Source organism: Temnothorax americanus, unplaced genomic scaffold (genome assembly GCF_048541705.1).
Source record: "Temnothorax americanus isolate GAGA-0224 unplaced genomic scaffold, ASM4854170v1 Scaffold27, whole genome shotgun sequence".
In the NCBI taxonomy this organism is placed as follows: domain Eukaryota; kingdom Metazoa; phylum Arthropoda; class Insecta; order Hymenoptera; family Formicidae; genus Temnothorax; species Temnothorax americanus.
The window spans coordinates 911,046-938,648 of NW_027509411.1; the positions used below are offsets into that span (position 1 = coordinate 911,046).

The following is a 27,603-nucleotide window of genomic DNA, read 5'->3' on the forward strand; positions in this document are numbered from 1 at the left end:
GAAATAATACAAATATATTAGATGTAAATTTTATTGTAGAGTATACTACTCTACAAGTAACTTTACAGTATTACATTAACATATAACTGTTAATGTAATTGAATATATTAAAACTGAAAGATATTAATAAATACTGAAATGAAAAAATGTAAAGCAGTAACAAAGATTGATTGATGATTGATGAATTATGTAAAACCGTTGTAACGTTGAATTTAAAATTTTATCTTTATGACAATCACATTTCGATAATATAAAGAAAAATATACGGTTATAATAATCCTATAAATATGAAAATTTTATTAATTACAAAATATTATAAATATCGCTATGTGAGAGAAAAGGAGGGAGAGACAGAGTGATGTTAACGGATTTAGCAATATTTGAATATTGAAAAGCCACCAACGATAATTTCAGCGAATAAACAAGTTAATACAAATTCTGATTAATTTATGGTTAAATTAACACAGATACTGAGTTATCAACAAATCAAATCACAGCATCAACATATCGTTGATTCGATTTATTACTATCTCTCGTAATGAAAGCATGCAATCGGTTTTACTATACGCAAATTTCAATTTCTCCCTCTTCCTCATCAAGGCATTTATTATTATACAAATTGTGCTCTCATTTTCTCTTTCCGCGTGATGTCGCGCGATAAATACCTGGTGTATTCAAATTCCGCAACTACAACGTAGTTATACGTACGCGCATAAATTAATATTCTCGTTCGATTGTTCGGGAAAACGCGCGAAACACGTGCGGAAATACACTTTCCCTCGGTTTCCTTCGCGCCATCGATTATTAGCCAGAAAAATGGGAAAAGGGCGAAAGAAAAGTGCATTAGAAAGAAGTCCAAGAGGTATTCCTCCACGTAGTCGCAATGCGATAGCTTCCTAGATTTTCTCTTCGCCGGTACGACTTTTCGTACGGCCGTACCCCTTTTTCTCGCGCTTACTGCAGTCGTTGTCTTATCGCTCACGTTTCTCCTCCGTCCTACGAAAATCCTGGACTTTCATGCGCGAATATCGCACGTACGATCTGGGCAGTCGGCTGTGCTGACCGGAAGAGAGGAGCTTCGGGTCGTAAAACCAAGTGTCCCCCCCCGCATCCGAGACGACGTCGCAAATCCGAGATTCCGGCTTTCGTACTCGCATCACGCCGCGAAAATCGCGTGAACGGAGATTGAAATCCGCATAATTTTTACGATTTCAAATTTAGATGCTCGGTTAATTTTACATGTGACCGGAACATGACCTTTTTTAAAAAAAGTTGCTTTTTTAATCTCAACAGATATAAGCGCCGAGATAAACATGTTTCTACAGTGAACGTCAGAACATGTGCCACCGAAATCAGATAGACTTATAATAATTAAACTTGGTAAATAAGTTGTGCAGAGATACCTAGGCGTTTGCTCATCGTTCGCGTCAATTTCATAAGATTTAATTTGCGTCTTCACGAAAGTCGCACATCTGATAATAGCCGGCCACATTCTCGATTACTTTTTTTACCTCCTATATAAATCTCCTATGAATCTTGGCTGTCCCAGTTTCGTAAGAAAAACGCTCCCTATTCCATTCAGCGCCCAATTCTATAGATAGATCCGTTTCCTATTAGAGAGCGGCGGCCCTTTGCGCGGACCAGTAACGAAGCATGTGACTCATCGCGACGAGCGCTCTATTACGAGACTGGTCGGGCGATCTGTCCATCCGTCCGGCGGAAGAGCCGCCGGGTAGACTGATGAGAGAGCAGACCGGTTACGAAATTCTCCGTCTCGGGTCCCCGCCGTTCGTCCCGACGTTCCCATCGTCGTTCTTCGGCGCAATAATCGGTCCTCTCACGAAGCAATTTCCGCCCGAGAGAGAGAAAGAGAGGGAGGGAGGGAGGGAGGGAGGGAGGGAGGGAGGGAGAGAGAGAGAGAGAGAGAGAGAGAGAGAGAGAGAGAGAGAGAGAGAGAGAGAGAGAACGGAGGAAAGGCTGCGGAGAGACCGCGACGTAAATCCAATGTCCCCCGGGACATCTCGCGAGAGAGACTATGCGCGTCAGATCCTCCGAGGTAACACCTGCACTAAATTAGGAGTACGAAACTCCGTTTTATACACCGGACGTCGGGGCCGGTTACCGGGACACTCTCATCTGCGACTCGACGACGCGAAACACTTCCGGATTTCCCTCCGTATACGTATTCGCGTCGGCCACGCGCTTATCCGCAATGGCATACTGTCACATTTCTATACAGAACGATCCGAATTCATTAAATTAAATAAAGCACACCTGGGGGGCCTTTTAATCTGCATTTTCTGTTTAGTTCATTCAATTTGTTCATTCATTTGTTTAAAATAAAATATATAATGCACATAACATGTATTATGAACTTTATTTTCCCTGCAATAGTTCCCAATGTGAATAAACGTCGCAGGCTAATACTCTCCTCTGCCTCGGAAACAAAAAAATCAGTTATGAAATCCGGGAACAGCTTCATGAAATATGATGCAAAAACAGCTTGTTTTCCGAGTCATCACAGTGTATTTTTTCCATTATTTTGACTTTAATTACGCGAAAATCAAATGTGCGTCCCATTTAATGAATTTGGAGAGCACATCAGCACCGGGAGTCTGCCATGTCGCGTTCGTTCCTTCGAGGCTATATAAATTTCATCTTCTCGTATCTTCAAGGCGGAGGAATATATTAAGTGTCCCATTTCTGGAGCACCCTGTACAAGATGAACATGGGCTCTTACAGCGTGGTAGATTTAAACGCTTGGCCGATCGCGCTAAATCCGTCCGAGCGTCGTCGTATCTCGCCCGAAGGTGTCTCGCAAGTTTCCCCCCTCTCTTCGCACTCTCCTCAAGCACTCGCAATTTTATCATTTCAGTCAGAGCGCTCGCGCGCTTTAGGCTACCGGGACGGTTTAATATCGGTATGCGATCTATGTAAACCATGCACGAAAGGGTTGGCGAGATTCCGAGAACGCGAGTCAACTCAGCAAACATGCGAATTCTAAGTAAAGATCATTATCCCGCTGCGTACTAAATACGTCTTCTTTCTTCTTTACATGCGACCTACGCGTTAACTTCCATCGGGTTTCTTATCTCAACACATCGCCATTGACAGTCATTGCATAATATTCGAATATTTTTCGAGAGATTGCATGGTATGGTCGAAACTATCAAACTTTTTACTAACAAAAAATTAATTTGTACTTTGAAATTAATTATTATAAAATTTTATGCGGCATACTGCATAATTCGGATACCGGATCTATGTAAGTTCTTTGATACATCTAGAGCCAACTTTTTTTCTTATCCGAAAACATCAAGGAAAGATATTACTTATCTCAATTTTATTCTTAATTTTCAACATTAAATATCTATGTAATGCTGCTCCTTAACTCACGAATCTATCTAAAGTAAAATCCATTTGATATTAAACGAGGATGAAGGTTTTTGCTATTCTGTAAAAAACCTGCCATTTTCAATTAGTTAAGGAGACGATCCTTTTCAGCCTTTGACCAATCCTTTAACCAATATTGATTAAAGGATTCGTAAGTAAAATGTAGTTCTGAAGTAATACTATAAGAGGTGCAAAAGTTTAATTAATCTAAAAGAAAAAGTATTGCCCCTTCCCCTTCCCTTAACAGAATTTCACCATTAACGCGAGTATGTCGGAAGACGAAAGATGTGCAGTTTTCCATCGTGACAGTTTTCGCGCGTCAGTGATCGAGCCGCATTATTTCCCCGACTCAAACAGGTCTCGGTTGAGTATAGCGAGTGACAAAACCGTTGGATTTTTCGAATAACTTGGCGACGTTTCTCCGACGAGAAGTTCATCTCGCTACGAAGCTCCAGCTCTAGAGAGGATCTCGCGTTTTTCTTCGTGATCGGGGGTAATAGCCATGCTTTGCCCGAGCAGTTCTTCAGAGCATCTTCCCGTCCCGTCGCCTCCTCCCTCGCTCCTCTTTCGCTCGGCTCTCCGTAATTACCTCGACGGCCTCTGGTGATTTCTCCGGGCTTAACCCCCGCGTTTGCGGCTAAATCTAAGGAACTCGCCACTAGTTACGGGGCATCCGAGGCACCGCCGTGACAGTCGCTATAATAAACTCGGAACTGAAAACGTGAAATGCCGCGCGCGGTTTCGCAAAGTAGCTCATCTTCTCGTAGGAGTTGCTTTTCTCGTTATTACCTCTCATCGTGATTGTCGACTGGATCGATCGACTACCGCGCGTTTCGGTTTACGTGAGAAATCATTCGGCGAATGAAAGTTTCGCGAATTTTATAGCGACAATATTTTCTTGACGTCTTCCGGTCAAGGCAATTCTTTTACATCAAAAAGGCGTCCCAACCTCGATAAGTTCCATCGTCATTGGAACATTACCGTCGAGCGACGGATTGGAAATTCGCGGAAGAATCAGCACCGTCGACAGCGAAAAAGCTGCTTCGTAGACGTAAAATCGTTGACGACGTGCGGCAAAAGGTCATTACGTACCTTGCGCCTCTCAAAACGTTCTCCGTCTCAAAAACCGCGCGTTGACTTTTACGGCTCTTTTCGGGACAAAAACGAATAAGCACGTACTAATCGCTCGGCGTATATCCTAACGGGATTGAGGATAGCATTATTCTCAGCCTCCACATTGTCGTCCGTCAGAAAATCGAAATGTTCACCCGCGAGATCGGACACGCGGCAATGATAAAATAAACGAACGGGATTTAATAATCTTATTCTGCTTGCATAAAAGCAAAATTCCGGCTTAAACCGATTTATTGTAATAACGGGGACGGTGAAAAGCGCATTGGGAAATACGGGCTTATTTCGAGAATATCGAAATATATTCTCGGATCCACCTAAAGCTCGACATTAATAATGATCGGGGTCCGTATCCGCGGGAAATTTCTCCTTTGGTCTCTCGCGTTACCTGGTCGGAATAAACCCGCGTCGACCCGACCCGCTAATTTCGTGCCGTAATAAATTTGCGTTTCCGGAACCGCAGGCTTCCTCTGTGAAGGTTAATTTTCCGGAAAATATGGCACTCGCGGTTTTTTTCCACAATGGGGAAAAAACTGAATTTCTCGCGATGCTAGTGCCGTGATCGCGATCACGCGCGCCAGTGTTATGTTCTATATAGGTATACTTGACAAGCCGAAGTATCGTGACCGTCTTTCTGTCTATTCTCCTCTCTCAATCTTTTCCTCTCTTCCGCCCTTTCTCCTTAGGGGAGTAAATCGACAGATCGTTAAGAGAATATCACTCGCTCGCCGGAGCAGAAAAGCATGCATAATTTGAATTCCGTTCTGAAGGAGATTCGACTTCGTGCCGGCTCCTCGCGTGGTCGAGGCCGTTTCCGACCGTTCGCTTCGGGGATTTACGCCCGCACGCACGGAGTATGATTTCGGAAATGACTACACGATAGACAGATTATCATAAAAGATTAATAGGGCGAGCGACCCCGACAGTTTGATCAAAGACTCGGCAGCTGCAGTGCTCTGTTACATTCATCATTCATCAGATGGTTACGAGTCTGCGTCGTTTACTCCGGACATGAAGCGGAGTTGTAATGCACTGACAGAGGTACACTTGCCAAATTCTTGAATTTCGATGGGAAGAGCTCGATTCCTCGATATACGTATTGTAGTGAGTATCTGGCACCGAGCGCCCATCATTCGTTTCTACACTTTCAAAGGTGTTCGATAAAATCTTGTCTCCGAACAATGACGAAGTAAACATTTTTTAAAAACATTTTTAAGAAACTGATTAAATATATTAGCTGCAGCATACTCTTCGACGAGAAGTAAAATCTGTTGATAAATTTTTTTCAAGCTAACTCCAGTTCTTTTAGAATTAGTCGAGCTTTATACCCGCTCCTTCTCCTAAACATATTAATAAGAATTAAAAATATTGAAGCTCCTTAATTTTTCTTCTCACACGGAGAGAATTTTTCGTTACATTTTATCGTTAAATTCACTACAAACTTGGGATAACTTGGCAACCAAGGAATTTTTGAAATATACAAAAGATATTTTACAAACAACGTGATAAAAATTACCAAGCAGATTGTAATTTTAGTATTGTAATTTTAGCATATATTTTAGTAAAATTAATCAAACATATTTTATATTTTATTGTAATAAATATTAAACAATAAAATAATAACAATAGATATTAATATTTTTATTATGGTAATATATATAACGATAAATATTAAAAACGTTAAAATTTTAAACTTAACCGCATTTTTATGCATTTATTGATTTATTAACAATTCATTGCTTTCCAAAATCGGGAATTTGGTTTTATTGCATACTAGTCGCAGCTGCAACATTTTCAAAAGTAAAGTGTAAATATTCAATCGCATCGTCATTTCTATCATATTTGTAATTCAAAGCAAAATTCCGTATTAATAAACGTATTTTATCTACGCTACGTATATACGATGAGCTGGTCTGCGAAAAATAAGTATTTAACCAGTCGGTTAAAGTAGCGAGCGGATAGAACTATCATTTAGCCAGCAGCTAGGCATTGGAAAACGCTTATGGCAACTCCGCGAGATGACTAAGCGGCTAGATAAACGCTAAAGGACGGCTATCTGAGGTCGGAATAAAATCAACTTCATCCTACAGATATTCCGAAACGTCTGCGATGCCTTATTTCATATAGATACGCCTCGTTTCTTTTAAGGCAATTATTATCAATTGATCCTGAAGAAGATTGACAAGATAAAATGGTACGGTAGTAACATATCACAATTATATACCTCGAAAATTAGTAAATTAAAAAATATAAAAATAATTAGATATACAATTTTTCAAGCAAACAAATGGAATTTTATAAATTAACAAAATTGGAATTGAACGCATGAAGCAAAGATTCTCAAACTTGTCGTAAATTTGCAATTTTCATTTCTCACCGGTACGAACGGGCCGATGCGAGAGACATGACTCCAAAGATGTTATCAGAGAAAGCACCGCGCGTAATTGCGGTCGTTAATAATTGGAATCCCTGTCTGGAAGGCCAAGAGAGATGCGGTTTCTGCACACACCGTATCAAACGTTGAGTAAACGCGCCCACGCGCGCCCGCGCGCGCGACGGTATTTTCCTTTTTCTTAACTTCCCGCTCAAACGTACAACCATAAAGTTTACCTTCAATTAAAGCGCGCTTCTTAAGGTGCAATTAATAATTCTAATTGGTATTACACGGCGGAGTATGCGCGCTTTATCTAGACGAGTATCGGCTTTCCTTCGGAAACGTTTGATCACGATAAACTCTCTTTAGAACCTTCCGTGATCGAAACTATCGATTAGTTTTCAACAATCAATCGCGTATCAATCAACTATATACGTGCTACGATCTGAATCGCAATACAACAGATTCACGAGAACGCAACGAAGGGTGCGTGCTCGAACTTGTTTTTCTTTTTTTGCGCGCGAGAATTTTCCTCGACCGCACTCCGTATCTCGTCATTCGGCCGAAAAACGCACGAAATATATATATATATATATATATATATATATATATATATATATATTTGCGGAGTCTCCGCCACGGAGATTCCTGGACACTCATCGTGATTATTTTCTGCCTACTAGCGCCGCGCGCAAAAGATCGAGAACTCTTTTGCGATCCGCCGCGAGAGGCAAACAGAGAGAGAAACTGAGCGAATGGAGAGTAGCATTAATTATATACCCTATGTTTTGCACAGCTTTATGCATTGGATGTGCGAGCAGAGCAATCTCTTTTTTTTTCTTTGCACTTCGTATTTCGATAGAGAAAAGAGAATCAAATAACTCGATATTTCGAGTTTAACATCTGTTGCGAAACAAAAAAAAATTAACTCTTTCGATATCAATGTACAGAAAAAACGATGTGAAATTTCGCGAATTTGTGTAAAGTTGGCTTCTTTAAATACACTTACGCTATGCGCTCCTCGTGCAAGCTCCATTTCATTTAATTTGGCGAGAAATTTTGAGTCTTATAGAATAAATTCGCAAAAATAAAAAAGATGCATTGTTTGAAGAATGCAATTGCTGCACATATAGATGCATTTACTCTTTTCATCCGACGCGCTGAGTACAGTACTTGTAAGTTTATCCGACGTATACGATGACAATTCAACGGATATTTTTGCATTTCTCCAGATGTTTTCCCGAGATGCAAAACTTCTTATCTCCGAACGACGTACGAGGCGGTATACTATTGTTTCCCGGCTCCTTTGACAACGGCTACGTCGCGCAGCACTCTCTTATTGTCACGGTAACGTCACGTGCACCGGCTTGGAAGTTTCCGTTGCAAGATGGATCAGACATTGAAAGTTGGGCGTCGCGACGATAATCTTTACGACGGTGTACGAAAGATGACGGAAAGAATGTCAATTAAGCGACTTCAGCGTTTCTTGTGAGTGTCTGACCGACGAAAGCAGGGCAAAGGGTTTCGCGGCGAAGTAGTAAGGTAGACGACGAAGAATGTAAATGGGAGGAAAACAAGACGTAGAGTGGAATAGAGAGTTGCTCCAGAAGAATCCCAACCTTACGTCGTTTATCGATCCTCACTGCCGTCTATTTTCAATATATAAATGTTTACCACGCGTATCTTTTTTTTTTACAAATGTTTTTAATTAAATAAAACAAGAAAAATAGAGTAAAGAAGAATAGATAGTATTACGGTTATATGGATGAGTTAAATTATTTTTGTAAATCAAGTCCATTTTTTCGGCATAAGCTGAAAGAAATAAAGAATTGAATTGAAATTAAATAAAACAAACAAACTTAAGTAAGAATAGCAGCAGAGTCATGATAATTCATCGTACTCGACGTGCGATGATATACATTTGTTCGAATAAGCATACGTAGAACTAATGTGTCGAGCGCAAACTAGAGATAATCAGAATCGCGCGCGTTCGTCTATGCGGGTTGAATCACATACGTTTCGACATTAATCATCCTCGAAAGACGCTGAGCGAGCGCGACATTTATCTTCGCCTTATGACGTGCCGTTGTCGATAATAGGCGTACATTACGCACCGCGTTCGAGCGAAAGCTGCGAACCTGCGGAAGAAACCTCGTGAAGGATAGCGCCGTTCGAGCCAAGCCGTTCAAACCGCCCTTATTAATATACGTGGTGCATGTTGAAAACGACCGATCGTGCACGGCATCGAATCTGAAATATGTTCGTATGTCTCTCTTAAGAACGTTCTCTCGTCCTTATACTAGAGGAAATCGATTTTCTTAGGATTTTCTTGAAACTGTGAATATACGTTAATTTAGGTGTGCTTTATGCGTGGTATAAATTTCAGTACCTCTTCCGGGATAAAAAATGAAGATACTGAGCCTCAAAGTTTCAACTTTTACTAATAAAGGTTTTCCAGGCCAAACGGTAAGAGATACGAGGTTGGCCAAAAGGACCAAAGTTGCTTCTCTCGTCGAGTTCTATAAGGAAAAAATGCCAAAACTAAAAAAAATTAAATTTAAAATTTTTTTTTTAACTTTGAGGCTCAGTATCTTCATTTTTTATCCCGGAAAAGGTACTGAAATTTATACCACGCATAAAGCACACCTAAATTAACGTATATTCACAGTTTCAAGAAAATCCTAAGAAAATCGATTTTCTCTAGTATAAGGTCGAGAGAACGTCCTTAAAGAAGACAGTATATTTTTTCGACGTCGCGGTCGGGGAAGAGCGTGAAAAATCGCGCCTATTGAGAAGACTGGCGGCGAAAAGCTTTTGGTAACGAAAGGGCGGCTGGCGCGGGCATGGTATTTCGCGAGTCGCCGGAACTCACACACGGACACGCGACGCTATCGATCGCGGAATACTTTCGAGCAGATGCGGCCAGGCGAACTTACAATTAATCGATCTGTTCATTACTTTAAACGTGCAAGAACAACGAGCCGCGGTCGTGAAAAACGAAATTGCGGTCATTTAATAGTTTCTTAAAAACAATTTACTGTTTGACACTTATGCCCGAGTAAAAATGCTTCGTTTTGAAGTTACTTAAGCGCAGTAAGAAATTTGCATGACCAAATAGGGATTCCGGGCAATTAATCTACCGCGTTTTTAAAATACTTCTAACTATTTCGATTTCTCATCAGGATTACCCGTCGACTACTCTTTCTTCTGCGGTGGGAAATGAATTCAAAAATTTGCTGCAGCGTCTGCAAGAGTGACACGTTGAGAGAAAATTGATTCTTACGTGCTTGCCGGATTATCTGTTATCGGCGACTTCGATTTGCATTCAAGTACGCCCGGTCGATCATAAATTTCGATGAAATATTCTCAAGCGGATACTTCAAGCGGCAGCTAGAGAGCTCTGTTCTACGGTAGTAAGCAAGTTCTGGCTTACTTTGAATAGGAGGAGTATCTGAAGCGCACCTGAAAACAGAAGGGTGTTGAAAGCCTGACCGAAAAGAGGTAACGATCTCACGTCAATAAAGTCCTTCAACAAGTAATCGTCACATACTTGGGAATTTCAACACAGTTGCTTTGTACCTCTCTGCCTTTCGCGACACAACTTCAACTCAATTTGCTCGAGTCTGTCCGATCGAATATGGCAAACGCCATCGGACAGTGGCGTGATCCACTGTTGTTACACGCGCCGTCGAAAGCGCGAGACGAGTACTGTCAATATTTTAGATTCATCGCTTTACGTATTACGGTATCTAAAAAGGCGCGCCTGGTGGCGCGAGATACGAGTGGGTTGGTTTCTTTATGGCAGAGGCCAGCCACGGGGACTCGTACATCAGGGACTCGTAAATTATACGTAGAATTATGAAAAAGAGAGACACGCGTGGTTGCCCCGGTCACCAGGTCGCGCAACCTCGGTTGACCTTTCGTGCCAAAATACCAGCCAGCCGGCTCGTCTTTTGACATCGGCCTGTACACACTGTAAAGCGGTATATCGATGACAGGTAAACGAGTTTGGCGAGCGAGCGGATGCGCCGTAAAAAGAAAGTCTAACGATCCACGCGAAATCTACCAGGATATGCGCCCCGTTTAGATGAGCATGCTGCCAATATCGCTGTTTCAGCCGATATCAATTTCGCCAATGTTCGGCATAGTTACGGTTACGGCATGATAAGACTCGCCGACTGTGCTATCTGAAAATAAAATGGATTTTCAACTAATATAGAAGGACAAAGCTCAAATGTATATCGAGCTCTTTTTTGTAGAAGCTAAATGCATAGAATACCAATGGAGAAATGAAATCTCTCGCTTTATGGTTGCTCTCGCGTGACGGCATAAAATATAAAAATATATTTGAAGATTTTTTACGGTTTGTCAATGATAAAAACTTCATTGTCTTTCCATCAAAGAGTATAATGAGCCGAAATAACGAGCGATTTAATCCGCATGATTGATAACGAAGGGGTAATCGGCGAGGCTTACGCCGAAAGAAAGCTTTTGTGCGTTCATTAATTATTCGTGGCGGAGAGACTTTGCAAAATTGTCGGAGTTTCCCTCCGCAAGAAGGTGACAGCGAGGGAGGCACAGAGAGGGCGATCGTTTTCACGAACTCTTGTTTCTAGAGCCGAGACTCATTTAACTCGGTTACGAACACAAACACGCTGTTAACAACTCGCATCGAAGGATCAAAGCCTCTTAAAGTGATTTCCTGGTCGCGGCACGGCTCCGTTGGAGAATTCCCGTAATGATATATCTAACGAAATCAAGACCCACACGAGGCGAACTTAAATACTTAGAGGGTCTTCCACTCTGCTCGTTGGGTGTATGTTCCGGAAAATATTATTTGTCCCGAGACACAAAGTTTAAATATTATTTGTCTCGAGATAAATAGGTGCTGAGCTTCGCCAAACAGTCCTATTAGAGACAAAATATTGATGCACGGTTTTAAAGTTGCAAAGCGACGATATGATTTGATATCCTATTCTGTTACAGAGTGCACTTAATTAGATCGGTCGGTGGGATGCGCTGGAAATTTAAACTGTGCGCGACATGCGAATGAATGAGAGTACGGCCATTAAAACCAATAACGTGCAATTTAATTTGGGACGAGTATATGCTTGTGTTAATTACGAAATACTTTGCCACCGTAATGTTCCGCGCGTGTGTGTGTGTTTTTTTTCCTCCGGCCATTATACCCGATATGATTATACAGTATCAGAACCATTTAAATTGTCATGAATAATTCAGAAAATCTAGCTTTAAATGCAAATTTAAAAAATACGTATAAAAATAAAATCTACAAACTGCTTCGCATTTGTTCGAAAACTTGCGGCATTAACGTAATCATTATTTCGCGAACGCTACGATAGAGTCTGCCGCATTGCAATTCCTATGAAATTCTACTGATGGCATAAGTACTTAGTCGTTGTGTCTCTTAAAAGCACTTAGTCGTTGTGTCTCTTAATACTTCGGGAAGAAGTCAAAGTTCAAGTTAATGGGAAACGTCGAGAAATGTTTTTTTTTCCCAGAAACGAAATAATGCTGAGAACTATATCTGCAATTTTATTTGCAAAACTTTTCTGAACGTGCAACAACGCCAGAGTGGTGCCAGATAAGAAAGACGCTGACGTAGGTTTATGGAGAATTGCAATAGAATCAGAATAATAGACACATACAGCAACTTTTACGATCAAGGTGAAACTGCGTTCAAATTTTTGGAATTTACGACAGTGTTATACGCGATCCTTCGCTCACAATCACTCATCAATAAAAAAAACTTTTCGGATCTTTGTATCTTTACACTTAATCAGTAAAATTCTCTTCAAAATATGTCTAAGGAATTCCAGCAATTTGGGGAAAAGGAAAAAATATAGAAGGTCTATTAGCTATATCGAAATGCTCAAGATGAGGTGCTTGGCGGAGATAGCAGAAGGAAAATGCAGGGGATAAAGGTTAGGCTATACTCTATCAATCGAATTCTACATAGGAGCTTTTTGGTGAAATTGGTATCGCCTCTTTTCCTACTTTTATCGCCCTTGCAAAATTTCACTGTCTACCGCCCGTACACGACGTGAGACTATCGCGAGAGCTCTTTCTTTAATCCCGATGCAGGTAGAAATTCCCCGGAGAGGCTCCGCCGACCTTCCCCAGAGAAATGTCTCGCCTCCCCGGTGTCTCACCCTACGGCTCTTCTTCTTCTTAGAACCATTGTACCCTTTTCAGCGTTGTTCTATTCGAAGCCTCCCTTCCTTTCGGCGGCCGTCTCTCTTGCCGCTTTCAACCCCTCTTTCTTTCCATCGTTGTCCCAAGTCGTCCATTCGTTTCTCGGCCTTTCGCCTCCCCCTCCCGCCGTTCATACTACCCCTTTTCTCGCCGTGCTACCCTCAAGTTGGCCTTCTCGCTTTTATCGTCGGAGGCAGCAGATTTTCCTCATTTTACTTTTCAATCTCACGGAGGATGCGATTTTCTTCCTCATTTCCACTCCGACAATATCGAGGGAGTGCCTCCGACGAGCAGTCGGAGTAAAGCAAGAAAGCAAAAACGACGGTTCCAGAAACTTTATCGACGAGTATCGTCGAGAAACGAACAAATGAACGAGGAACGAATGGACGAGCAAAACGAGAAAGGAGATGCGGCATTAATCGATCTATCAACTGTTAGTGTTAGCGCGCCATTAGGGAACAGACTTGCTCTAACGATTCTGAGAAACTGATTAGATCGTCGTTTAAGCATCGCCGACTGCGAAGACGCGATGCGCTCAGAATCTGTTTTGTTTCCTCGAAGTTTATTCGCGCTTCGAACTCATTTGCAATTACGTTGCTATGGAAGTAACCCACGGTTGTGTCACACTTCTTTTTTCGAACACGTTTGTCACACGCGGTCAATTTGACCCCAACCAAATTTCGAGCAGCTGCTGTTCAAAAACTAACAGTTTAAAAAGTTTAAGTGGATCGTAAAAAATTCTAGAATTAAGTTTAAACATTGTAGAATGTATTTTTATCATAAAAATTACTTTTTGAGTAACATCATGTTAAAAAAATTTAAAAAAATGTGTTTCAAAAAAAAACATTTTGCGGAAAAAATCATAACTTTCATTTTTTTCCCGACTGCTGCCAACCTTCGGTTGGCGAAGACAAGGGAGTATGTGTTTCACGGAGGCCGAATCTTTGTTACCTTAGTTCTCGATAACTACAACATACTTTGATATGTGCTTCCGTATATAAGTTTCTTATTGATCAAGCAGGGTTTATAGCGTATAATTATCATTAATCGTTGTGTTAATAAAAAAGCGAAAAAACAATATATTACATTTATATGTTCTCTTAATGGCTATCGACTGAGTTACAGAGGAAATTGATTAACCAATGACATGCATCCACATGGGGAATTTTAGTGAGATTCTAGTTGCCTCTATGGGCTTCGGCAGAACGTATAGCTTTTCTATTCATCGCTGCACGCTCATTGGATATCGCGCGGCGTGCACGATGTTATCGCGCGCGCTGGTCTGCTCTATTGCTCACATGTCATATTTGGCCGGTAGTTAGAGATTAAGTTTGTTTATACAGATTTAATCTTTACAAAATTAAATAAAAATATAATAAATAGTGTGATAAACAGTAATACACTGCCTAATACAAGTTTGTTTATTGAATCATTTCCTCAGAAATACCATGTGGTATCAGGTATCTTATATGTGTGTATACATACAGAGTGTCAAATAATAATTAAGCGGATCACTGCTCGTGATGGGCAGCTAGAGCGGGTAAAACTGAATCGAAAAGTCTTACTGTGTTGTAAGTATTTCAATAATTAATAATAAAATAATTAATAAAGATACGCGAATCAAGATGCGTTTGTGCAATTCGACGAGAAGGAGCAGTCAAATGTTTACGTTGCTATTATGCCCGATCTACAATAGATAGAGTAAGGAGTAGAAGTAGAAGTAACGATTTTGGCGTAAAGATGCTTACGCTGGCTCCGTCTACAATACGATGGAGTAGAAAGAATTAAGGTCCAATCAGAACGCAAGAGGAAATTTGCATCAGTGTGGAAGTGACACTTTATAGTGAATAGACAGGTTATATTGCAAAATGGAGCTGGATGAATTAATTTTAGCAAGTATCTCCGTTATTACATTGCACCACCAATTAATATTAATCTGGAAACGACGAAAACAGAGACAAGAAAATCGTAGAAGAAGAAGATGGTGGATTCGTCCAATAAATCTATCTAAAGTTCAACAAGGTTATCAGTCAAATCTTGTGAGAGAAATGGAAACGGAAGATCATGAGGCTTTTTTTCAAAATTTCCGAATGTGGCCAGAACATTTTAATTGGTTGCTTAATCAAGTGCAAGATAAATTGCAAAAGCGAAGCAGGAGAGCTTCATTGGATCCCAAACTGCGTTTACAGGTGACACTCTTGTAAGTACGCAGAATCTGAAATTATTTTATACTAGAATCCAATATACAACATTAGTTGTGTGTGTGTGTGTGTGTGTGTGTGTGTGTGTGTGTGTGTGTGTGTGTGTGTATAACATCATTATGTTATTTCTGCAGATATCTAGCACAAGGAGATTCTGTTTTGAGTAAACACAGAGTTTCGCATAGGGAGATCAACAGTGTACGCAATAATTCCTGAGACCTGTAAAGCAATTTGGGAAGCACTACAACCTTTTTTTCTCCCAACTATGGATAGACATTCATGGAATAGAGTAGCAGAGGGATTCATGGATAGATGGCAATTCCCTAATTGCGTTGGTGCCATTGACGGGAAGCATATTCGCATCAAAGCTCCTCCTATGTCCGGATCCGAATATTATAATTATAAAGGATTCTTTAGCTTGATACTTATGGCTGCTTGCGATGCAGAATATAAGTTTACATGGGTAGATATTGGGTAGTATGGTATGTATTCATAGCAGCATATCTCATAATCTAAATATATAATTACATATTGCATACAAAAGTGCATGTATATTTCTATTCGCAGGTTCATTAAGTGATGGTAGTATCTGGAGAAATACAAATTTCATGCAAGCTCTCGAAGATGGAACAGCTGATTTGCCACCATCTATTCCGCTTCCTGGTACAAATAAATGTTCCATTCCCATATGTTTTTGTCGCAGATGAAGCGTTTCCGCTTTCTACATATATGATGAGACCGTTTCCTAGAAGAAACGTTAATATGTCTAATAATGAACGTATTTTCAACTACCGATTATCTAGAGCGAGAAGAGTAATCGAAAACACGTTTGGCATCATGACGACAAAATGGCAAATTTTAAGTACATGCATAAGCTGCTCTCCAAAAAATGCAGAACTAATAACAAAAGCCTTAGTCTGTTTACATAATTTTATAATGACCTGTGGACGTTCTCAATATTGCCCTCAAGAACTTATAAATAATAATGGCGAAGTTGAAAGAGGAACATGGAGAGTACAAGCCAATGTATTTTTCATCGTCTGGGCAGAACAGGAGCAAACAGAAGTACACGTATTGTACAGGGCATGAGAAATTATCTAATGCAATACTTTACCTCCGAAATTGGTCAGGAACAGGCACCATGGCAAAATGAAATGGCGCTCCATGAACGCTCCATAAATGCTTAATAAGTGTACAAATATATACATGAATTAATGTACAACACTATGTAAGAATATATAAAATAAAGAATTGTGTATGTGTGTGGACATATATACATTTTATTTATTAAAATTTGTAATGTTTGAAAAAATAAAATTAATAGCAGTAATATTAATAGGAGAAAAGAAAATAATTTGTTTATTATAATTTAGTCAATATATTTTATTTTGATTGACATTACATAATACTTAACATTTCTATATATTTCTTAATATTTTTAATAACAATGTAATCCAAAAAAATAAACATTTTATTATTTGGTCAAGAAATGTTTTAAGAATAAAATAAAAACATTTTGTAGAATTTAATAAAATAAATTCAAAAATAAACATAAACTTAAACGAAGAAGGAAAAGCAGCAGCGCGAGCGAAGGCAGTGTTGTATCGTTTCTTCGCAAAGGAAATAAATACAGAAAAGAGGATGATAGAGCAGTAGCAATAAACGAAAAAGGATGATCCACACGCACTCATCTCATGACTCTCTCTAAAAGTAACGACTGAAAGACTCTAGGCTGTACATAAAGTATAAGGTAGGTATGTTCGGTGTTTTAAAAATAAAAAAATTCCTTATTAATGCAAAAAAAATTATACCTACGAAAAAAGTGAACCATATAGGCAAGGCTACTCTTTCAGTGTTCTTTGGAACTAAACTTAAAATTTACTTTTTAAATTTTAATTTAAATTTACTTTATAAAATGAAAACAAAAATAAGAAGTCATTTATGAAAAGAAAAGTAATCAAATATTATGCATATTAAAAAATTTTTAAAAAAAGATTCATTTCTTTATAAAGTTGTTAATGCAATTAAGGATCGATATAAAACAATCCATTTGATGATCTTCAGGAACTTTGCCCAATCCTAAGGCTATACCACTCATCATATTTTCTACTGCATCAGATAATTTTGGTTTTGTCGATTCTGATACTGATGTTATTTTTTTTATTTAGTGCAATGTCCAGTGTGTTAGCTAAGAAGGAAATGTTTTCGGATGATTTTACCACTGCTGCATCTACTTCATCACTTGTCTGGTGTTTTCTCTTTTTAGTATTATCTGCTGGTGGTGTCAGTTTTTGAGGTGTGATAGCAGGGAGTACGACTTTTTGCATGCTTCTGGATATAATGCCTTGTGAAGTTGACGAGTTGGAAAGTGATACTGAAGACGATTCCATGGAATCTGCTACAGATGCTTTCTCATTTTCAGTTAAAAATTCTGGATGTGCAACAATTAAAATTATTAATACAATGATTGATATTCTTTTACAGTAGGCTCATAAATGCCTTCCCAAGATAATTAGGTACAATTCAGGCAGACGAATCACATTTAAGTATTCGTACGATATTTAGATCTGATTCGTCTACCGGGAAATTTACGAACCCTGCTGTATAACAAAATATCGAAGTCTTAGCACCAGTTATCATAAATAATAATAAAGAAAACGTTAATCATATGCAATATTTTACAATTAGTATTCGTACGATATTTAGATCTGATTCGTCTACCGGGAAATTTACGAATCCTACTGTATAACAAAATATCGAAGTCTTAGCACCAGTTATCATAAATAATAATTAAAAAAAACGTTAATCATATGCAATATTTTACAATTATTTAATCATTTTTATACCTAAAGATTCATCATTCAAGTCAATATTCAATATTACATCTGTGAATTCTTCTGAAGTTAGTGGTTGTGTACATATGATTGCAGGTGTTGATGCAGCACATTGTGAGCTGGAAGGCTACGAGCTAGCACGTTGCAAGCTATAGAGTTGTGAGCTACTAAAATGCGACATTTGTAAAGCTATAGCTTTCTTGCGCTTCGGAATAACCGGCTGGAAATTTGATGATGTCCTGTGCAAATAATTCATCTTAAACAAAACTTATACATAACGGATACCTTTCAATTATTGTAAAACAAATAGAAGAATGCAAGCATAAATTTTATAATTATTGTTTTTATAATGATTCAATTACTGTCTAGGTTGAATATGATCAGCTAGAAACATTAGATCTTTGTATAGTATCCAATTGGACGTGTACGGCACATGATCTGCCCCTGCACCAGATCTTGCTTGCGACTGCGTTACTTTCCGGCGCTCTTTACCAAATTTTTTACGCAAACAATAAAACATTTTTTCTGCATCAATTCCTGCAAATACACAATACATTGTATTCAAAAAAGAAATCTCTTAATCAGTTTCCCTAATCTAACCTCACTTTTTCAACGTTATTTATTTACCAGTCATTGGCGGTATCAAGGCTGCCCCAATACTGTTCCATATCTGTATTTTCATACTTTTGTTACTGTATTCTTTGTGTTTTTTCTGATACAGCAACAAATTTGGTTAAACTAAATTAATTAATGATTTCCATATTTGGACTTGAGGTTCTGTTACATTCTGATCATGACTATCATTGTCAAAAGCGCTGTCCAACACCTCGTCCTCGTCTAACATTGTTTAATCCTTTAATTTTATATCAAATTTGTATAGCATAAATTTTATATTAAATATTTTAAGAACACTGTGTGTGTGCAACGTAGTTTACACTCCCGGAAACTCGAATCTCGCACATTTGCCGTAATTTTCCTCCTGCGCTATAATTGGTCGAACGTAAGAAAAGCAGGAGTAGGAGTAAGACGAAATGGAAATTATTCATTTCGCTTACGTCCTTACTCTTACTCCTTACGCCTCTCTTAATACTTAATTTAGGCTTACTCTACGTAATGTAGACGGATCAACTTCTTATTGTAGATCGGGCATTAGGCCGCGACGAGATATTGGGAGGAACGCTAATGTTTATAACAAAAGTTATTAACTATACATAAGTGACACTCATTGTCATTATTGTTTATAAAGCACTCCTCTCTCATAATATTTCGCTATGCACATAGTAACGTAAACGTTGGGCTACTCCTTCTCGGTAAATCGTGTGGATGCACACTGATTAATTCTCTTATCTTTATTAATTAATTTCTCATTAATTATTGAGAAACTTACAGTACGACAAAAGACGTTTAATTTGATTCAGTTTAATTCGCTCTTCCTGTCCACGAGAAGTGGTCCGCTTATTATTACCTAATACCCTATATATACATGGTTATATATAATTGTAAATTTATTATATATATAAATAAAAATCATTAAAAATGTTGAAAAGATAGAGAAAATTACTTAAGTCATAATTAATCTCATACTATTGTGTATAAGATTTAGATTATGCCTAATACCTATATTTTCAACTATTTATATGTATATTATAAAATATGTTTCTGCATAACATAGAAATATATGTATTGCTTTTAAAAGTATAAAATAAATAAATAATTAAAATCTCGCAACAGCAGCAAAAAGATAAGTAAACAAAAATTATAATGATATAAAATAAATAAAAACCTAAAAATTAATTAGTAAAAAACAGATTTAAAAAACTAAAAATTAAAAACTTAAAAAATTTAATGAAAAGGCAGAAAACAAATTAACAAACAAATTGTTAAAAAAAAAAGACGACTGCTGCCTAACTAGGTTAAATTAAATGCAGAAAATAAAAATTAATAAATAAAAACAAACTTATAAAAAAAATAAATTTAATAACTAAAATTTAAAATAAAATTTAAAAACAAAATTAAAAACAAAAACTTATAAAAATTTAATAACAAAAAATTATACAAAAACAAATTTAACCAAAAACAGGTTTAAAGTTTAAAATAATAATAAAACAATTTAAAAACAAATATTTATACAAAAATAAATTTAACCAAAAACAGGTTTAAAAAGTTTAATTAATAAAAACAGTCTTAAAAATTAATCGGTACATAAGACAGGTTTATTTGGTAATAAAAATGTAATACACATAATAATAAGTATAAAATACAAAATTAAAAACTTTTAAAAATTTAATATAATATTAATTATAAAACTTTATTATAAGTTTTTTAATGTTTTTTTGCTCAAAATTTTTTGCATAGTACTCAAGATATATTACTCGAAAAATGAGATCACTTTGACCCCAAGTGACAATAGAGGTTTAAAAAAGAAAATTCGATTATTTGACTTACCTCTAACACGTGCTCCGCTTGATTCTCGCGATCGAGCTTCCTGCCACTGGTGCTGATGAGACCTGTAACACCGAAAATACCGCAGAGATTAGCGGGCTGTCCGACGATTAATAAATAACGAAATCGAGCGGCGTTCCGTGCCGCGACAGGTCAGGAAAACGGTGGCACTTTGCGCGGCGACCCTCCCTCGATAAAATCCCGCGAGTGAAGAACGAGGGAGCGGGTACAACCCTCGAATTGCGGTAGATGAACGGTATAGGCCCTCCATTTACCGAGACAAAGATCGGTCCGATGAAACGAGCCCGGGCAAAATTATAGCGTTCAGATTTTGCCGTGCGACGAGTACTCCCTGTCTCTTTCAACCGCCGCGATATCGAGCTTTATTTTACGTTCCACAGAATCCCTTTCATCATGGGACTTCGCTCATAAACTCGATTGAGCGAAAATTCGCGGACGCGAAGCCACCGACGAGGGGAGAGAAATTCTTCCGGTGTATCACTCTGTGGAAATCCTCAAGGAAAGACGATAAGTTCATCTCTTAATTTTAGCAAAATGCTGTTTGTAAAATAATTAACGAGAGAGACATACCAGATATAGAAAAATGTTTTTAAGGTTTTTATACAAATATAATAAGCGTGATACACAGAAGTTTGTCTAGTGAAGATCTCGCGCAAAAGCCTCCACGAGACGCAAAAGCGCGACGCTTCAACAAAGCGACACCACCAAACAAAAAAAAAGAAGCCTTTTAGTGCGCGGCCGCGTTGTATAAAGCCAGAGCGATCTCTTTTTTTTTCTTTATTAGTCTTACGGCTTCCAGTGACGGTAGCATCGGTGATGCCCCAGATTTTATATTACATCACAAGCTGCTAATCGAGTTACGCGGAAGCCGTTGTTGTTCCGCTCGGAGCCTCCGGTCCGCCGCCGCCGACAAAAGACTCCTCGTAACTTTGCGGCCCCGTTATGATTAGCGCGTGGCGTGAATCCGAACTCGTGCAACTTACTGATACGATACGGGGCGCCGTCATTAAAACAAAAACTAGTTCCACGCTTTCGTCGGTCGTCGCGTGTTAACGGGGCACCGTTGTGAAAACCACGATGGAACGCGAGCGCAGGAACGATCCAGTAACGAAGTATAAGATCTTCGAATCTAATTTCCGTTGTTATTCAATCGAATTCGCGCCGTTTCAAGTCCCGATTAATTGTGCCCCTTTCTCCGTAAATTTCGCCGACAATTTCAGACGTGGCGCGGCCTTCGGTCACGTTCCTTTTATTATCAAATAGAAAGTACGAGAAAAAGAGGGGCGGAGGGGGCGGCGAACGGAAGGCACAGCGATGGACAGGAAAAAAAGGGGAAATTGCGGGAAGTGCCGTTCGATCGAGCTGCGAGCGCAAACGTACACAGCTCCGGCGCTGTAGAATGCATTCAAATAATTGCTTTTCGTTTTCGTTCCTCATCCTCTGGGCCATGTCGACCCTCGGCTTGATAGGAATGCACGCCCACGTGTTCGCGCGCGCGCGCGAGAGCGAATCGCGGGGCGCGTACGAGATCGCGAGCGGGAAATTCGTTATCGGAAATGAACGACGGGAGTCGGGCAAAATTATTTACGACATTATCGTCAACACGACTTGGTCGCGTTGTTCGCTGATCGCGGCGGCGCAACATCGCAAAATAAGAATCCTCCCTGGAATAACGACGAATTAATTTTCTCTCGCGCGTAGATTCCCAACGGACATCGCGAGAACGTTTTTCTCGAAATACCGGGCGAAACGCTCGACGGAGTAATATTTTATGATGATAGTGAAAAATGCTTCCGGGTTAACGGCGCCGCGCGCGCCGGAGTAACTGGAAAGGCCGTTTAAAGGCCGCTCATCTCTCGCCGGGAGAAAGTTTTATCGGGATTATTCCCTTATGTCGAGCTAAGATTATCTGTCTTTCACGAGCGGCGCGGACAAGCGAGCGTTTTATGAAATTTGCCTGCCGGGGTCTCGCGCTCGCTTGTATTAAAGAAATCGCAAGTTTCACGACAGGGAAATAAAAAAAACCTAAAAGAGTTGATGAACTGGAAAGCTTCCCTGAGAGTCAAGTCTTTTCGATGACGTTTTCAATCACGCGGCGGCGCCCCATTAGTCAAAGACAACACACGCATGAAATTTTTATATAAAAGCGGGAGAGAAAGCGCCTTGATATTTTGATAAAGCCTCTCCATTTTCGTTGTCAGTTATTAAAAACGGCAGATGCATTAATCGAATTGATATGAATTGCGACCGTTTATAGCGATAACACCACTCGGCAATCAGCGACGTACATTCGCGGAATAAAATCTCATATTTCTCCACTTGTCGCGTAATTAATGAAATTAGTCGGGTATATTTTGCAACGCCCGCACGGCCGGGTTTAACAAAAAGCCGAGAATTTTTGAAAGCGACCCCGGGACCGCCGAAGCTTAACGGGTTTAATTAATATCGCGTTTTACATCCTATTTAATCGCCCTATCGCGAGTGACATTTTTGCGCGGCGGTATGGCAGCGCGTTACGCGCCGAATGCGCGACTAACTGCGCGATTAGTCCGACTATAGCCGTACAAGGTCGTGTAACGTTTACGACGTACCGTTCGTTTGTGCAAGCTCGTTCCCGTGAGCGAGGTCGCATTACTCGACCAAGATCTATCTAATCTAATTTCGTACTGCCGTATAACACCCACCATTGTTCTCTCCATCGTCGTATCTTAGCTATACGTGCTGCTGGTAACTAGAGAACCCCGCCGGCGCGCGAATGCGCCGGTTAGCACCTGAGATATATGCATGTCCGAAGAGCGTAACCACCTTTCGCCCGAAATATTCTGTTTCACCCGTTAAGGAAAACATATATAACATACGTCGGGTATAAAATATACTTCCTAATAAAATTGTAAGAGATAAAAAAAACATTTGGTATATTTTGAAAGGAAGTTTTTTTATTATTCATTCAAGAAGAACGGGAGTTTATTATTTTTTTAATCTAACACGCGACTCCTCCGCGAGGAAAAATTTCTAAAACTTTTATTTGCGCGTGCACACACACACACACCGCGGGTGTATATAGTTTTAGATCGTAAAACAACACACCCGGCCTCGCGCCGCATAATGTTAATGAGGGCGGAGGGACGACGGTGTAATCGTAAAGCACATGCATGCGATATACCGTGACGCGTTACTTCAGCGTGCATTCTAGAGCGGGCATGATGGAGCAGCCTTTTTGCCGAGCTGACCTTTTCCATCGGCCGCGACCGACGACGCCCCTTACCTGCGTCGCGACGCGCGTTCCGGGAGATTAAAAAAAAAAAAGATCCACGGTCTCCTTGCTTGTTATCGAGCGTTCGTGAAAATTGATCGAGAGGCCGCGGCGCGGCCGATGATTGATAGCGCGCGGAATGCGCGCGCGGATGCGAAAGAGGCGTCCGCGCGTAGCGAAAGCGAGGTGATGCATTAATCGAGTGATCCGGTGATTTAATTGCGGAAATGAGTTTCCCCGGCAGACCAGGTCGGCCGGCCGTAACTCTTCCTGAAAAAAGGCGCTACGCTTTTACGAAGACCCTTTAACATGGGTCGCGAAACAATGTTACAGTTAGCTCGCGCGCAACGCCTCATTTCAATAAAAACGCGACGGTCGTTAATTTTCCCCCGATATTGTCGGCTTGAAATGAGTCTAAGACAATCTAAAATGCGGATAAAATTTTAAAATAAAATATAATAAAAAGACAGTAAAACGAGAAGTGCTGTATAATGAAATCAATCCGAAATCGGATATGCTGTTTCATACACTGAAAAAAAACTGGTTCGTTAATTTTCCACCAGACGGCCAATTAATTCAACCAGATTTTTTTTCAGTGTACGCTATTCCATAATTCTTGCTGAAAGGTTTCCTGACTAAAAAAAAACCACGCCTGAGAAATTGCCGTCTTCTTAGTAGTGTCTTTTAACTAGTAATGTCGAATTCCACTTTTACCGTGCTTTTATAATACTAATATACAATTACTCGTTTAATTGCACAATGTTGCACCATTATATAGCACCGTAATTTGTCTTGGCGAACAACGGGGCAACGTAAGAGTACATATCCGTTTGACTAATCGGTTTTGTGTTACATTGCTGGCATCACGGATGTAGAAAAATAGATGAAGACTTTATACGATCTATAATGCGCGAGAATTCACGAGTTAAAATTCTACCGCAAATTCTAGAATTGGCATTACGGTCACAAAGAGATTTTCATTTATTTTTGATCTAAAAAATTAAAATTGCAACTAATAAATCAGCTATTATCTCGTTGGCTTGATTACATATGAATTTACTGATTTAATTACACATCCTGTGAAACAGATTTTAGAAAAAAAAAACGGTCTATGAGACTCGCGAGTTTTACACCTGCGGTGCGAGAAGTATCGCGTATCCGGTAGTTACCCGTGAACTCATATAACGACTTGGAGCTATCATAACATCGTCATTAGTAAAAACCGCAATTTCTTTCCACGTTTCCATGGCTTCGTTACACGCGGGGTTTCCCGACGGAGCGTAACAACGCCGAGTAAATAGGAATCTGCGGCGTATTTGCCGCAGAGAGAGAGAGAGAGAGAGAGAGAGAGAGAGAGAGAGAGAGAGAGAGAGAGAGAGAGTGAGAGAGGGAGAGAGAGAGAGAGAGAGAGAGAGAAGAGAGCAGAGAGTAGAGAGATAGAGAGAGAGATAGAGAAGAGAGAGAGAGAGAGAGAGAGATCTCTAGGAGATCCGCTGATAGCTCTCCTTCCTCTAGAACATATAGATATTAGATTAGAGATATCTCATAGTATATATATAGCCTAGTATCATCTCCTATATCTCTCTCCTCTATCTCTCCTATCTCTCTCTGCTATCTCTCTCTCTCTCTCTCGCTTTCTCCTCTCTCTCTCTCTCTCTCTCTCTCTCTCTCGCTCTCTCTCTCTCTCTCTCTCCTCTCTCTCCTCTCTCTCTCTCTCTCTCTCTCTCTCCTCTCGCTCTCTCGCTCTCTCCTCTCCTCTCTCTCTCTTCTCTCTCTCTCTCTCGCTCCTCTCTCTCTCTCGTCTCTCTCTCTCTCTCTCTCTCTCTTCTGCTGCTCTCGCTCTCTTCTCTCTTCCTCTCTCTCTAGCGATAATCAGAGCGCTCTCTCGAGAGGCTAGTTGGCGTACATCTCGCTTTCTTCTGCGATCATACTGCACTATTGTGGGCGCAAATGTTTGTTCATTTCGCTTCAGTCCAACTGATCGTGTTGCGACCGAGCAATCCGATCCGACACAGTCACCGGCTCTGCTTATCGTAAAAAAACGGACAACGCGACGCGCCGATAATAAATAATAATCCCATCGTGCGCGAAAGGGACTATATGCGACGGCGAACGGCAATAAAATCGACAATACCTCTTCTTCGGGGTGGCGGAAACCAATTTAGCCGGTATTACACGGAATTTGGAAGCCGTCCGTCCGTTGTATTACGTTGTAGTAATTGCTGTTGGTGGAGTGGCATTGCCGCCGGGGCAGAAACTGGGACAGAGCCCCTGATAGTTTCCGATGTATGTACAACATCGGTGGTCTCATGTATTCGCAATGATATCCATACTTTTTTCTCGAACAATCTATATTTCGATTCAGAATAGCAAATAAGGAATACTTCGCCCCGGCCAGTGTGCTCGGTCGCCATTAAAAAAATTGTGAAACAACCAATTCAATCTTACAATGGACATTGTTGTCCAATCGGTGATGCAATCTTTTCATCTTCACGATGTAATCCGAGATAAAATAAAAAACGGGCTTGCTGGAGAGAGCGAGACAAACAGCATGATAGAATTCTTTTTATTCGGCAACCCGAATTGTGAGTTGCGATTACTCATTTTACGACAAATCACAGTACACAACTATCTATAAATTCGCGTTTCTACTTCGTGCAAAATATTAAATAATGGAACGATGTCGATATAGAGCATCTAATCCCACAATCTCACTGTACAATAATTTAGCAGCATATTCAGAAAATTAATTAAAATCAAATATTCCTTTTTAATACAAAAATGTCGATAAAATAATTATAAGCGATCAAAGTTTGCCGATATTATATAAGTAGAGTTCACTTCAAGTTCGTAACTTACACGTGTATCGATCTGTCATCGATGTAATTGATTTTTACAGCTCAAGCGATATTGCTCTTTCTTAATTAGTTGATTTGTCTATGAGATATATTATGTAGAGCCTGTAGAGGTATTACGTATATTATAACTATAAACAATCAGCTATTGGCAAAAGTTAATAATGTCAAATTTTATTTCTCACGCGGTGTTTTACTTCAACTGATATAAAATCAATTATTAATGTAGATCTGATAAATAAAATCAGACTACAAAAGACTAGTATAAAATCGGTACGTTATCAGAATAAACATAATATTATTACCGCGTAAAATTCTTTCCATTCGTTTTTCACTTATGTATTCATATTGAGGAAATCCCTGTATCAATTTGTGTATCTAATATTTCGAAATCCTGAAGATATAGGTACATATAAAAGAGGCCAAATGTAGATCACGAATTAAAAGGATATTCACGAAGGGAAAGAAGGAGGATAAAGTAATCGGATAATCTAATTGTTAACAATTTTTTCTGTATAAACAGTACCTACATATATGTATAGGTACTTTATTCTCCGATCTTCATGAGAAATGTAATATGCGTGAGTATCATAAAGAAAAACTTAAAAACAAACATTCTAAAGCTGTCATTATTTTATTTATTTTAAAATAATTTTGTCTCCATCTCTTCTTTCATGCTTTTAAATATTTATCTAAGCCATAAAAATTTAAATAATTAGAACATAGTTATATAAAATACTAAAAATTCACCAATTATTGTAAATGTATCATATCTTCATGATTTCTTTCTCTCTCTCTCTCTCTATTGCATTTCTTAAAAATCTAAATAGAGACTTCTTAGTAAAAAGTATAAGCGATGATAATATATTTAAGTAACAAATAA

General features: G+C 39.3%; 2 protein-coding genes across 8 annotated transcripts in view; one reads left to right on the forward strand and one right to left on the reverse strand.

Annotated features, from left to right (window-relative positions):
• The window catches only part of Kug (FAT atypical cadherin kugelei), a 351,540-nt gene that overhangs the window by 25,023 nt on the left and 298,914 nt on the right, over window positions 1–27,603 (reverse strand). For all 7 annotated transcript variants that reach the window (XM_077409796.1, XM_077409795.1, XM_077409793.1 and 4 more), the window contains one exon: window positions 20,595–20,656. In XM_077409796.1, the coding sequence (XP_077265922.1) occupies window positions 20,595–20,656 (62 nt within the window). The remainder of the gene's footprint in view (window positions 1–20,594; window positions 20,657–27,603) is intronic.
• LOC143899484 (uncharacterized) lies at window positions 14,771–16,518 on the forward strand. Its single transcript, XM_077409804.1, has 3 exons — window positions 14,771–15,314; window positions 15,450–15,797; window positions 15,883–16,518. Exons 1-2 carry the CDS (start codon window positions 14,983–14,985, stop codon window positions 15,529–15,531), a joined length of 414 nt encoding a protein of 137 aa, XP_077265930.1. The 5' UTR covers window positions 14,771–14,982; the 3' UTR covers window positions 15,532–15,797; window positions 15,883–16,518.